This window comes from Nannospalax galili, unplaced genomic scaffold (genome assembly GCF_000622305.1).
Source record: "Nannospalax galili isolate Female #2095 unplaced genomic scaffold, S.galili_v1.0 scaffold513, whole genome shotgun sequence".
NCBI classification, from domain to species: domain Eukaryota; kingdom Metazoa; phylum Chordata; class Mammalia; order Rodentia; family Spalacidae; genus Nannospalax; species Nannospalax galili.
The window spans coordinates 4043620-4058045 of NW_008334861.1; the positions used below are offsets into that span (position 1 = coordinate 4043620).

The 14426-nt window shown below is 42.0% G+C and overlaps 1 protein-coding gene and 1 pseudogene across 1 annotated transcript; one reads left to right on the forward strand and one right to left on the reverse strand.

Moving 5' to 3' along the window:
- Positions 1–7316: 7316 nt before the first annotated feature.
- LOC103731235 lies at positions 7317–7564 on the reverse strand (annotated as a pseudogene).
- A 3674-nt stretch (positions 7565–11238) lies between these two features.
- LOC103731250 (olfactory receptor 10W1-like) lies at positions 11239–12174 on the forward strand. Its single transcript, XM_008829619.1, has one exon. The coding sequence runs from the start codon at positions 11239–11241 to the stop codon at positions 12172–12174; it is 936 nt and encodes a 311-aa protein (XP_008827841.1).
- Positions 12175–14426: the final 2252 nt, after the last annotated feature.

The following is a 14426-nucleotide window of genomic DNA, read 5'->3' on the forward strand; positions in this document are numbered from 1 at the left end:
AGAACCTAAAGCAGAAACCTGGCTTGCTCTCAGCAGTTGCACTGGAAAGTTTTTATCCAGCATGGATGTTGATTTCCCTGTATCCTGTTGAGCCCCCTCTTCCTAATCAAGGTTCTGCTCTGTTAAAAGATAGTTGGTGGATGCAGCTTGCAGTAGGAGCCAAATGTGCATGTCAATTCCCTACATGTCTAGTGTACCTGAAATGACCATGAAATGACATGAAATGACCCAGTGGAGGAAGATGCTGAGTTTGTAGCGCAGGCTCACATCTCCAACATTACTACTTTCTACCTACCTGAGTGGAAAAGGTAGGAAAAAGAGACTAACCCCATTTCTTAGAACTTTTGACATTTGTTCCAAAAATTGTGAACCAACTGCATATTTTGCCACATATCTATTGGATGTTATTTTCATTCTAAGAGAAACTGGGGAGAAAAGAGTTACCCCAGCATGCACACGTAATATTTCACAGATTTCAATGTCCCTCAATCCACTGGGCTTAACTATTTATGTCTATGGCATATTTATGGGCAAAAGTTTATTCTGTTTTCTCAGCTCAAATAATCTTTTAGCCACCAATGCCCAGTATATCTCATAGGAGCTTCTACAACAAGATCAAATGACAACTGATTAGTGTTATACCCAGATGAGAGAATTACAGATCACCACCACACTTAAGCCAATTAAAATGGAAAGGAGTCCTGTATTGATCAGCCTGTTAGTGAGAGCATCTAGAGCCTCCAAAGAAACCTCTTAGTGCTGAAGCTCAGGCTACAGAGTCTTATAAAGGCAAAACCTGCAAAAGTCATAATTACAGTTTGGACCAGAGGGAGGTCAGAAAGACCTTGCTATAGTACTTACTTTGGTTATACTTCAGCAGTTGCTTTAGTTAGACTTTTAGCCCATTGTCTGGGTAATGACAAGCTCTTAATGTTTTACTGGGGGAGGCTAGTGGCTGGGAAGAATGCCAAAGCACGCACAAACGAGTCAGGACTGGCCCAGGACAAATGGACTTTCTTTAGCTACTTCATTCCCCTATTTCTTTCAGGGAACTTCAGATCTTTCTCTATGGTTAAGGGTTTAATGGAGGTCTCCCTTCATTCCAGATCCTGGAGAGGACTAGATTGGGAAGGAGGGCATTGCGTGTCAGTCGAAATGCTACACATGAAGGGGTGTTTTCAGGGAAGTGGGTGGTTCAGTGTCTATTGGAACAGGGAATCCTCTTGTGGCGTGGAGCAGGAATATAGTCTTGATCTAGTCTCAGTCATACAGGCTGCTGCAATCAGGCGGTTCAGTAAGAATCTTTGCAGACGGGTGATTAAGCATGGTTTAGAATAGTAGTGTAGTGGGCTTCTTTCTCTTGTCTGCAGGTTCAGGCCAAAATTTGAAGTCTTACATTTAAGCAGCATTTTTCTATTATTAAAAAAATCATTTCTGAGAAAAAATCGTTTAAATAACATTTTATGTGAACTTAAGTCTAACGTCTAGAAGAGTCCCCTAGGACTCTTAAAGAAATATACCATACCAATTATTTTAATCTTTGGTTATACTTTCCTGTTGGGTCTTTAAAAACCATGCAGTTGGCCCAAATTAATAATTTTACTTTTTATTGTTGAGGTCAGTTGAGGATCTAGTCTTCAGAGAGCACTTGGGCTTTGGGGGAAGCCCCAGGCTCCTTTGGTCTTTCTTTTAGCAGTTCCATCTATGTGAGGATAAGTCAAAGGTCTTACTTGATCATGGCTTCTTGAAAGCACTGAGGAAACTTTTTCCTATGTTTCGACTCTCCTTTTTATAGACTGGACACTAGAGTCCATCCAGGGGTCTCCATGACCTCCCTAAACAAGAGGATAGGTGATTCATCACAATTACAGAACATTTTGAGATGTCTCATAGTCCCCTGGGACTGAGTTGACATTAGAGGGCAAGGAGCAAAAAATTCTTCCTTTAAGTTCCTCTGACTACATTAGTATAGGCCTCCAAGTATGGTTATTAAACATCCAAGAAGGTTAGTAACACCAGTCTGATACCTTTAATTACTATGTAACATCTAGATAAAGTTGAACAAAAATTCTTAAGTCAGTCTTTATAATTGTCAGTGCAAACTAATGTAAGTAGAGGTCTAACTGAACTTTGACTTCAGAAATTTGATTTTATTTATTTTTTAATTTTTAATTTTATGTGTTTGAGCGTATTGCAAACATGGAGGTAAGTGCACCCCTGTCATGCAATGCTTGTGAAGGTCAGAAGAGGGCATCATATCCCCTGGAACTGGAGTTATAGATGGTTGTTACCCACCATGTGGGTACTGGGATCCAATCTGGATCCTCTGCAAGAGCAGTCAGTGCTTTTAGTTGCTGAAATAGCTCTCCAGCGTCTGACTTTAGAAAATTTAAGAAGGCTGTTCAATTACAAAACAACAAAAAAACCAGCCTCCTTTCTTTCCCAGCTCCCCACACTCTGATTTGTGATGTTTCAGAAGGAAGGGGAGATCACATTGCATACCTATAGATAGGAAAATCAGCTGATCACCATCCAAATCAAGCTCACCAAAATTACTATTTTATTCTGGACTATACCCATCTGATACAGAAAGGCTGAACCCACCTCTTCTTGAGCCAAATTATCTTGTTTGGGGCAAAGGAAAGTACCCTGTATTCTAATGACAATCTAAAGCACATTTTGTAAGTTTTGCAAAAATCCCCAAAGTAATGCTTGCATAATACAGAAAAGCACAAAGGACATTTGTCAACAGCTACAGGTAACCCCAATACTTGTCTGCACACATCCAATCTGAAGCTGTCATTGGGTGTGCTGTACAAGCTAGAGGATCGGACTGAAGGGTTTTTTGGCTGCAACAGCAATTATTATAATAACAACTCTATACCTCTGCAGTACCTGACTACCAGGGGCACAGGGCTTTCTTTTAGTAATTTAACTTATTTTCAGTTCCTCTGTTTGATGAATGCTATCTCTGTAGAGAAGAACAGGCAAGTTATCTTTTGTCCCAGCTACAAGGAAGGTCACAGTAAATGGAAGTCTTACCCAAGGCCATTATCTAAAGGGAGAAAGCAAACAATTAACAATTTTTAAATGTTTTCCCATAAGACGGAACTGTATAACTGTAAACTTGCTATGCAGACCATACCAGGGAATGACCCAACTGCACAGACTAAAGGTGTGTGTCACCATCCTGGCTCTCAAAAAAAAAAAAAAAAAAAATCTAAGCAAATATTTTGTCTTATCTACCAAGCAAACAAAATGGGATTTTTCTCTGTCATATTCTTTTAATAGTTCTCAATTTGGTGTGCTGGGTATGCACCTGCCTGCAAGTCAAACATTGAAAGCATTTCTCAGCTTGGCATTTAGTCAGTTTTTAGTAAACCTGCTCAAACCTTTGTCATTTGCTCAAACATTCTTATCCCTTCTATTCTGGAAACATTCAGTCATCTTAATCTTCATCCATAAATCTTTCTTTACTAAAATATTTCCATTTTCCTATCATTTCACCATCTTCTTTCACCTTTTAATTTCTTTTTTAATGCCATGAGACATAATAACATTCATAAACAATCTTACCACCTGTTGTGAGAACTTACTTTCTGCGGGTACTGAGCAATCTAAAGTTCTAGTATTAAACCAATGTTTCATTACATTAAAGCTCACCAGTGAGTTTACTGAGCCTATTTTCAGAGCATAGGTGGGAGGTTACTGACAGGTACAAGGCTGACCTCTGAGCAGTTGCACTGGAAAGTTTTTATCCAGCATGGATGTTGATTTCCCTGTATCCTGTTGAGGCCCCTCTTCCTAACGGTTTCCCAGATTGTAATTAGGGCAGAATTGTATGTAGCTGGTTGGGAGGAGTGGCTGGATACTCAGGTGAGGATCCAATGATCCTGCTTACCCCTTTATGTAGAAACACAGTTACCAAGCAAAACATCAAATTGATTTTTACAACAAGCCTCATGAGAGAGACAGTGAAGGCAAGGGTTTCCATCCCACAGATAGAATAGGAGCTAAAGAAAAGAGGAAGCCTGGTTCCTCAGGAGACAGGAAACTTGAGAACAAACTTGCAGTGAGTGGCAAGTGGGAGTCAGGGCAGAGCTTGATGGCAGGCTGTTTTGTGTCTAAGGATATCAGAGGGGTCCAGGGACCTTGGGGTGGAGGAGGGTCAGTTTGTGTGTCCTGCTCTCCACATCTGTTCCAGTCCTCCCTTACTGCCCCAGGAGAGACCTAGGCACTGCTAACTGGAAATTCTGGCCAGAGGGAGTTGGAAAAGTGCCTTAGTAGAACCTTTATAGAGTTCCAGTTGATCATTATGCTGAAAACAGGCATGTTTGGTAAAAGATGCTTCGTGGAGACTATATACTAATTTTAAATAAGTTGATGTTTACATATACTAGTAACCAAGGAGCTGACCTTCTCCAACAATGGAGCCTTTTGAAATTAATGTTTTGTAAAACCATGTAAAAATTTGAAATTGTCACGTTTAGAAATAAGTAAATGTCATACAAAAAGATCCAAAGTAGTAAAATAGTTTTAGAAACCAGTAAATATATACCACATAAAGTCAAACCCCAAAATCATGTTTTTTAAGAAACAGGTCAAAACGATGTAAAAATCTAAAAGTTTCTTTATAAAGGCCAGTTAATAAATCGTACAAAAGATATCAAGATCCAAAAATTTTGCCGTGGAGGTCTGTTGTTAGCTTCTTAGTCTACCATAAAAATGTATTGATCTCATTATGTGGAAATGAAGACTGGTTGGAGCCTTTGTACTTTTTATTTTATAATCCCATTACAAAACAAGCTTTTGATCAAGAATACCAACAAACAGCCAGAAAACCAATCTGAAATGTAAGAAGTCAAACACATAGTAAGACAAAAGTTCTGTGGCAATCTCAGCAATAGAATGGATTAGGAAAAGACCATAATGATGTGAACAAAGTTCCTGGAAAGAAATTGTACCTTTAAACTAAGGCTGCAGGTCCAGAGCCAAATTATATTGGGACATTTGTAGTCCTGTTAAAGCCAGTTACTACCTTTCTTAACAGTTTGATGACCAGCAGGTAAATCATTTGGAATGTACAAACAGAACACCAGGTTTGCTTTAGGATGTATTAACAAATCATTAGGCTCCAGCAACCCAAAGCTAAGAGTGACATCAGATAGCATCTGAAAAACTTCAGACTTCGGGAAGGTAGAGAAAAAACTCTGGAGCTTTGGGCCAGGGCTGGGAGCAGACTGCAGAGGGCAGACAAAAGCCACAGAGAAAAGCCATGCACCACCTGCCAAGGGTGCAACATGGGGAGCAAGAGAGTGACAGGGTGGAGAGGGCCTCTACAGGGCTGTGGCACCGCCGTTACCCACAGGAGATTGCCCATTTTCCCACTGGGAGGAGAGAGGACAGGCTGCAGGGACCAGCCAGAGTAAGGGGAAGAGGGAGTGTCCAGGAGTGGGTTGGTATGACTGGAGATCTCCCATCTTGTGAAGGAAAAGTAGGAACAGTTTGGGGAGTGTGCAAAGGACAGAACAAAGAGCAGACAACCTCAGTGGACAGAGTTGACCAGAACTGTCAGTACAATCCCAGGCAAGGGACTAGCACTGTTCATGTAACATAAGCTACGAGAGCAGAGGAACTCTTCCCACTGGAAGAAACCAGTACCCTGGCTTTCGGTCACCACTAAGCCAGAAAGTGAGGTCTGAGGACAGTCCAACTCTCCTGTCCTTGAGATAGATAACAGAAAGACAAGACAGGACAACATTGACAGGACTGGTCCCTAAGTACACTATTTCAGACCCAAAGGATGTGTCTAATCATCCATACAACAATTCAGCCGGCCATGCATTCAAACAAAACCAAATCACAATTTTCTCATGAGAGAATCAGAAAATCGAATCCTGGTCAGACCTATCCTTCCCAAAGGGAAACCAGAAACAACCAGAAAACCAAGTCCTCAGTTATTGGCATCCCAATATAGTGCTAGAGGACAGAAGGAAAATTCCTCATGAGGCCTCTTTCCCAACCTAAGAGAAGGCTCTCCATGGAGCCGATCTGTCCCAACCTGAAGCCAGAACTGATATCAGCATACAGATTTATCTCCTAGGAGAGTTAGGACTCAGTCTGTTTTGGTGTCCAAGAATACAGCAGTCATTATAGACTTCTCTGGGTCCAGTTAGGCCCTAGAATGTCTTCGGGGGCTACTCCCCTGCAACCTCCTCACTGACCTGGGAGGTCTAGAGGGAGGCTAATTCCCACGGGCATGAGAGGATCTCACTGGGGTCCTCCAATTTGTTATACCAGGCAAGAGAATTACAGGTCACCACTGCATGCATAAGCCAATTAAAAGGGAAAGGAGTCCTTTATTGATTAGCATGCAACTGAGAGTGGCTAGTGCCTCCCCAAAACAAAATCTCTCAGCACTGAAGTTCAGGGGTAAAGAGTTTATAAAGGCAAAACCCGCAAAAATCATAATGACAGTTTGAACCAGGTGAAGGTCAAAGAGACCACGCTATAATAGCTATTTTGGTTATACTTCAGCAGTTATTTTGGTTGTACGTCTAGGCCAAAGTCAAGGTCATGAAAGCCCTTAATGTTTTGCTGGAGGAGGCTAGTGGCTGGGAAGAATGCCAAACCAAGCACAAACTGGAGTGAAGACTGGCCCAGGACAAAATGGAGTTTCTTTAGCTGCTTCAATTAGAGCTCTAATAATAATAAAAGTCTAATTTGTAACTTGCCTCAAATATGAATCCTTTCCCACAGTGGATTTTTCTGGGGAGACAAAGTTAAAAATGAATGCTCTTTGAAAGTTCAAGTTCAAAGATATTTAAAAAGCTCGGTTTTAAAAAAAGCCCCAAATATGTTTATTGTTCTTGTTAGGTAAACTTGAAAGACTGAAGTTTCATCTTACTCTCTCCAACCTCCTTTTAGCCTCAGCTGGAGGTTCTGCGTGGTTTGTGGGACCACAGCTCTGTAGCTTGAGCCACAACCATATTCATTCAGTGCCTCATGATGATGAGTTTTGTTTGTTTCTGTTTATTTTATTTTAAAAATTTACTTTTACTTTTAATTTTATGTGTATGAGTGTATTGCCTGTATGTATGTAAGTGTGCACCCATGTTGTGTAATGCTCATGGAGGTCAAAAGAGGACATCGGATCCCTTGGAACTATACTCAGACGGTCCTTAGCGACCATGTGGGTGCTGGGAATCTAGACCGGGTCCTCTGCAAGAGCAGCCAGTGCTCTTAACTATTAAATGATCCCTCCAGACCCTCATTATTATTTATGACAAATATACCACAAGCACAATTACCTCCAGTCAGAAGTTCTTTCAGTCAATGCTGTCAGCCTTCACCAATCAGACAAATTATCTGACTCACGCATCCTATGAATGATCCCACAGATAACATATTTTCTAAACTAGCCATTAAACCTGCCTGTGACTTTGTCAACTTTGGCCACATTCATTTGGATGGATGTGTGGTCCTTGGTACCAATGATAGGGTTATTTGTGAACCATTTCCACAGCACATACAGGTCCACAAACTCACCAATGTCATTCTGCATGTCTAGGCCATGCCTGCTTCTTCCAAGACCAGTAGAAGCACAGAAAGCACATGACATTCACATGCTCACTCACTGGGGCTCACTCACACTGTTTCAAAACATTTAGAAAGTTGCAAAGGCAGTTGCTGCAGTTCCTTGGATCTCATTCGAGGTGCCTTGCTTTCAGAGTGTTATTTTATATTTGAAACCTTTCCTTTCAATTCCCTTCTTTTTTTTGAGACAGGCTCTCCCTGTAGCCACAGCTGGCCTGGAACTCATTATGTAGACCAAGGCTGGCTTCAGTCTCACAGAGATCTACCAGCCTCAGCCTCCTGACTGCTAGGATTAAAGGCGTGTACCACCACACCTGGCTTTCTTTGGCCACTTTTGACCTGAGCCAAACTGGCATGTTTTATGCCTTTGAGGTTTGTAAATGAAACAATAGCCGTTAGGAGTTTGGGCTTATCTTCAACTACCTGTGTGACCTGGAGAAAGCAGTCCCCTTGGTGAGCTGATCCCAGTACGGCCTCCTTCCTGACCTCTCCTAGGACTTTCTGAGTCCTAACTTCACTGCTACTTAAAGCAAGTTACAGACCATGGCAACTACTCTAAGGACATGCTCTTCCTGAGATGACACATTCTTCCTCGAGCCATCAGCAAAACCGCGAACTGTTCTCCATGTTCCAGACTAACAGTCTGGAAAACTACTGTCTGGGCTCTGGGAAGCTGTGCTTTTGGATCAGAGCTGTTTGCCTCCTCTAGTGTTCCCTGAGGATGGGCTCTTTGTCCTTCTTGGGTTCTACAACAACAGATGGTGACAGCAGAATATCCGACAGGACTACTCCCCAAATTCCTACTTCAGGCTCCAATCTGGCCCTCCGAGGTAACCTGAGACGTCTTCTCTAGGGGTGTTCAAGGATGTGAGAAAAGAGCAAGGAAAATACCCTGGAAGCTTTCAAGGTCTGGCCACTGCTCTGTGCCCTGGGATCTTCTTTGTAGCATCAACTGTAATAAGAGAAAAGGCAAACCACTTCAATAGCAAAGTAATGAGACTGGTTATATCTTTATTTTGATTATATATTTTGTTTATATATTATACTATATGTGTTATTGACATGTAATTTTCATTAATTATAATTCATTGGGTTACAATGCACCCGAAATGTGCAATGCAGCAGTTAAAAAGAATCAAGTAAACTAATATGTGTTGACTAAAAACCTCTCTCAGACATTAAGGGTCATATTACTACAATAAGGGCCGTCAATTTGTATACCATGATCCCATTCAATATTTTAATGTGTGAATGGCTACTGCTCATACACACACACACACACACACACACACACACACACACATATCTATGTGAGTGTATGTACGGCTGTGTACATGTTTACAGCAGGATATGCAGTGTGCATATATATAAATGTGGGGGGAGACAGGGTTTCATGTGTCCCAGTCTGGCCTGGAACTCATTATATAGCTCAGCTTAGTCTTGAACTCCTGATCCTCCTGCCTAAGCTTCCCAAGTTCTGGGAATGCAGGTATATGCCATCATGACCTGCCAAGTGTGTGCTTGCTTATATGCACAAGACAAAACAGAAGGAAATATTCCTTACTAAAAATGTTTCTCTCTGGAGATAGGGTGGAGAAGGAAAGAAGGAGTAGAAAGGTTCATATTGATTGATCCCTTTAACTTTTCAAATGTTTTGATCGTATGTAACTTCTATTTTCATAAATTTTGTGTTTCTCAATATCTTCAAGGTTTAAAGCCCAATAAAAGAAAGCAATCCCTTATCTCTGCAACATTGACACGGGGGGAAAGAATGGAAACAATTGGCTGTGGCAAAGCTAAAGCCAAGGGCATGCATCCAAAAAAGACAAACATGAACACAGAACAGTCTCATTCACAGAGTTATCAAGGGACAAGAAAGAGGTGTAGGGAGCCTGAGTATGCAGAGGATAAAAGGCTAGGCTGAGTCACAGAAGGAAATTAAGGTCAAGCTGTTGGGGCTCCTGTAGGAAAAATAGGCTGGTCATCCTGGCCTCTGTCAGTCCTCCCAGCGGCAGGTGAGGGAGATGGCAGAAGAGGGGAGCTTGGACTAGGATGGGATCCATTAGGACACAGAAATTTGAGAAAGGGTTGATTTTTATTGTAAGTTCTAGAGCAGGGCCAGTGATAGGAGGAGGAGCAAGGGATGGGTTACTGAAAGAAGAAGGCTTTATGGTCCTCTGCTTTGAAGTGAAGAGTTGGCATAGTGATCTGTCCCACTCAGACTCCATGTGCCGGTTACGTAAATAAATACCTAGATACTAATCAGTCTAAAAATGCAAGTGGCTAGGATACTAAAATTGAAATCATCATCTGTACCAAACAAATATGCAATCAAAATGGGTTTTCTCGTTTCACTGATACTACTTTGAGCCTCAGTGGTTCTAGTAGAAAGGTCATATCAAGAAATGAGCTGCATAGGCAGCAACCCCACTCCAAACAAAGCCCTTAACTCTTGATTCTTGATTTGCCGAATATCTAGAGCCCTTAGAAAACTTCTCTTCCTCATTTCTGTAATGGAAGGATGCACAGGAAGAAAGCAGAGACCGAATAGAGACCAACAGGCTTCCTGCTTGTATCTTGTGTCAAGGCAAGGAGGAAGTAAACTTCCCTGAAGTCCAGGAAACAGATCAGCCAAGTCATGACTCATTAAACCATCCACTGTCCCTGAATCTGTTCAAATTTTATCCTGTTCACTCTTACCCTGTGACCTGATCCAGCCTTTTCCCTCTGTTTTTCTCTAGGCCCGATCTGGTAGTAAGTGTGGAAGTCACAGAAATACAAAACTGATGTTCACTCAGTAACTCAACAGGTAAACAGGCCTCACATGATTTATTGATACTCTTAACATGTACCAGCCACTGTTTGAGAAGCAGAATGAGATATCATTCTTGCCATCCTAGAACCTGTAGACTGGTGAGGTAGACAGAGAAATAATCAAAGAATTACAGGACTCGGAAGTCTGGAGTGCTATAGGAACATAGGGAAGGAACTAACCCAATCAAGATGTTAGGGGGAGTGTCTAGAAGGAGATGACACAAAATTGGGGCAGCCATGTAATTTAAGATCTAATAAACAGGAAAAGAAGCAGTTACTGAAGGTTATGTAATCTCCTCTCTGGTATCCTGTTTACAGCCCGTTGACTGCAGGAATCCTGGGAGTCTGGAGGTGACAGTAAGGAAAGGATAATATGGCTCATGTACAAAGTCAAAAGTATCTAAGATTAAGTTACTACACCTTCCTTCCTACAGGAATTCCTACATCAGTGCTAATCAATGACCCTGAAGGCCGAGACTCCATTTAAACCTACTTAGTACATCAAACTCAGCCTCTGCTCCCATCTCAGACAATTCTTCAAAATACATAGCATCTCTGATAGAAACATTGTCTTTAGGTCTGTGAAAAATAGCTTCATGTTTAGAACCCATTATCTTCACAACTCAACAATGGACTGATGAGGTCTCATATCAGCAGTTTTTCATTGTCTACCAACAAGGGGCAGAATTTTAAAAGGTGGTAGAATGAGGGAAAGGTTAAGTTTCAAAAAGCAGCCTAACTTCCCTTCTGTGGAAAGGGCTCCAGGGATTCCCATGGCTTAGAGAATTGTTTGAAAAATGTCCTTTCCACCCACTAGTTATACAAAAGATGAATTCATCGAAGAAAAACCACATCTTGAGCTCTGAATTTATTATCTTGGGCTTTGGGGACCTCGCTGAACTGCAGCTCTTCTTTTTTGGCCTCTTTCTAATTATGCATCTCATCACCCTAGCAGGTCATACAACTATTGTCCTCATCACCCTCATTGATACCTGCCTCCAGACACCTATGTATTTCTTTCTCCGGAACCTGTCCGCCATTGAAATTTGCTACATCTTAGTTATTGTTCCTAACATGCTGGCCAATTTTCTGTCCAGGAACCAGAGAATGCCCTTTCTGGGCTGTGCTGTGCAAATGCACCTCTTCATTGCCCTGGGTGGAGCGGAGTGTTTCCTTCTCGCTGCAATGGCCTATGACCGCTTTGTAGCTATCTGCAACCCCCTGCGTTACATGCTCATCATCACCAGGGCCCTCTGTCTGCAGATGTTGGTTCTGGCATGCATCAGTGGTTTCATACTCTCACTTACCCTTACTACTCTGATATTCCTCTTGCCCTTCTGTCAGTCCCATGTAATTAATCATTTCTTTTGTGACATTCCTGCTGTTCTATTCTTAGCCTGCTCTGACACACGTGCCAATGAGATTGCAGTCTTCCTTGTCTGCATGCTGATCTTGTTAATTCCCTTCTTGTTGATCCTGTTCTCCTATGGATTCATTATTGCTGCCATCCTCAGAATCCATTCTCCTGAAGGTAGGAGCAAAGCTTTCTCCACCTGTGTTGGCCACCTGCTGGTCTCTGTTATGCACTATGGCTGTGCAATATTCATCTACATTCGTCCCAAGTCCTGCTATACTCCAGAACAGGACAAAATTGTGTCCTTAATCTACACCAATGTAACCCCCATGCTCTACCCTATGATCTATAGCTTGAGGAACAAGGAAGTCAAGGGTGCCCTCAAGAGACTCCTAATGAGCCACAACTGATGAGGTGACAGCCCAATACTAGTTGAAAAGGAATCATAGCCCAATAGTACTAGCCAGGCCTTTTTCAACAATTCAGTAATGTCACACTGAACACTTTGTGGTCCATGCCTCTCTTTGGGGGCCTCTCCATGAATCTGAGTGTACCTGGAACTTACTGCTTCCTTTTTTGTGCTTGGAAAGATGGAATGATAGCCGGGCATGGTGGAATGAGTCCTAAGTTTTTTTTTGAGATGTGGAAAGAGCTCCAGGGTTTCCCATGGTTTGTAGAAGTTCTAGAATATTGTCACATTTGTGAGTGCTTCTCTGTCCCCTCATCATAGACAATTTCATCCATCATCTGAATCACTGTCAGAGATGTGGGCACCGATAATCAAATTCTCTGCCTGAAGAAGCAGGGGGAGTAGAAACATAGTTTCCAGATCTAAACTAGCTGAAGTGAGGCTGTGAAAATAAGGAACCAGCCCAGAAGCTGAATTCATCAACCACCAAAAAAGCAGCCTAGACAATGCTCGAAAAACAACAATGCAAAGTGAAGCAGCAGCACTAACATTACCATTGGTGGTTGGTGAACAACCTGTCCACCCTATGATTCACCCTAGAATTTCCCACCATCCTCACCGGGGCACTTCAGCACTGCTCTTCTACTTCTGGACCAGCTGACTCCCCATCCCTTGCATCTTGGCCATTTGTACTCTAAAGCTATACAGGCTGCCCACAGTTGACCCAGCAGCTGAAAGAAGTGCCCCTTCTCGGAGGCCCCATGTATTTATGCATTATTTAGTTCTGTAATGGTTTGTATATCTCCCTTACTAACCTGTGGGACTCCTTGAAGGTGAGAACTATGATTAATCTGTCACTCTAGCACCTAGCATATAACAGTTACCTAACAAATGGTCTGTGAACCCCCATGAGCTTGGGAGCAGGGATGTCTTCAGATGTTAACTGAATGATAGCATGTGAGTATATGAGTATGTGTTTGTATGTGTAAAAACTCACGTGGGTAGGGAGTTGTATGTATGTGAAGATGAATGCATGTGTGTGGGGTATGTGCATGTGGAAGTCAGAGGACAACCTTGTGTGTCATTCTTTAAGTACTGTCTACCTTTTTCTTTTTTAAGACAAGATCTCTCACTGGCCTTGAACTCACTAAGTCAGCTAGGTTGGATATCCAGCTAGCCCCAGGGATCCACCTGTCTCCATCTCTCCAAGCATATAACAATATGGCTGGATATTTTACATGAGTTCTGGTGATCCAATTCAAGGCTGAAGCACTTATTGACTGAGCTTATCTTTACAGTCCCTAAAAACCTTTAATAACCTATCAGAATGTGTCATCATCTATGATTCAGGGGCAAATGTCAGGTATACTGATTGGGAGAAAGTGTTTGTTGATTTCACTTTCACCACACAGACGGGATTAAGTATCGTGGATCTTGTGATTCCCTCTACCATAACACTTAGCAAGAAATACATCATCTTGCCAGGTGTGGTGGCGCATGCCTGTAGTTCAGCACTTGGGAGGCAGAGGCAGGCAGATCTCTGTGAGTTCGAGGCCAGCCTGGTCTACATAGCGAGTTCCAGGACAGCTTGGGCTACAGGAAGACCCTGTCTCAAAAAAAGACAAAAAAAAAAATAAAAGAAATAGTTCATCTTGAATGAATAAGCATCTTAAGTATCCAGGTACTGGATCCAAAAGCAGGAATATAGGAGAATTTAAGACAAGATGTCTGTCCTCAAGGAGTTGACCAATTAGCCTGTGCTATTAGACACTAAAACAATTCATTTTGATACAATTGGTGTTTCCTATTTTGTTCATCTGTACTACCAAATCTAGTAGCACCCACATGCTTTTAAAGAGTCAAGTACAAGGCAGTCTGGACCCTTGATAGACCCTTCATTGAACAACTACACAAGACTTCCTTCTTTCATACTTTGTATTCAGTCAGCAGTTATTTTTCTCATGGTTTGAACAGCAACAAACAACAACAACAACAACAAAAACTATGAGCATCATCTGTTCCCAATCTTGCCTGATCTTCTCAATTTACTCCTCTTACCACCACTACTGTCACGTTGCCTAAGTGGTGAACCTGCCCTCAGAGTGACCAAAAGGTCAGAGATGATAGAACTGGTACATCTTGAAGGACAGGAACAATAAGCAATGTGGGTTTATGGGGAAAATAGTGCTGTAGATGCTGGCCAAAGTAATGCCATTTTGCAGTCTACCGTTTAGTTGCTCTGTGTACGGAGGC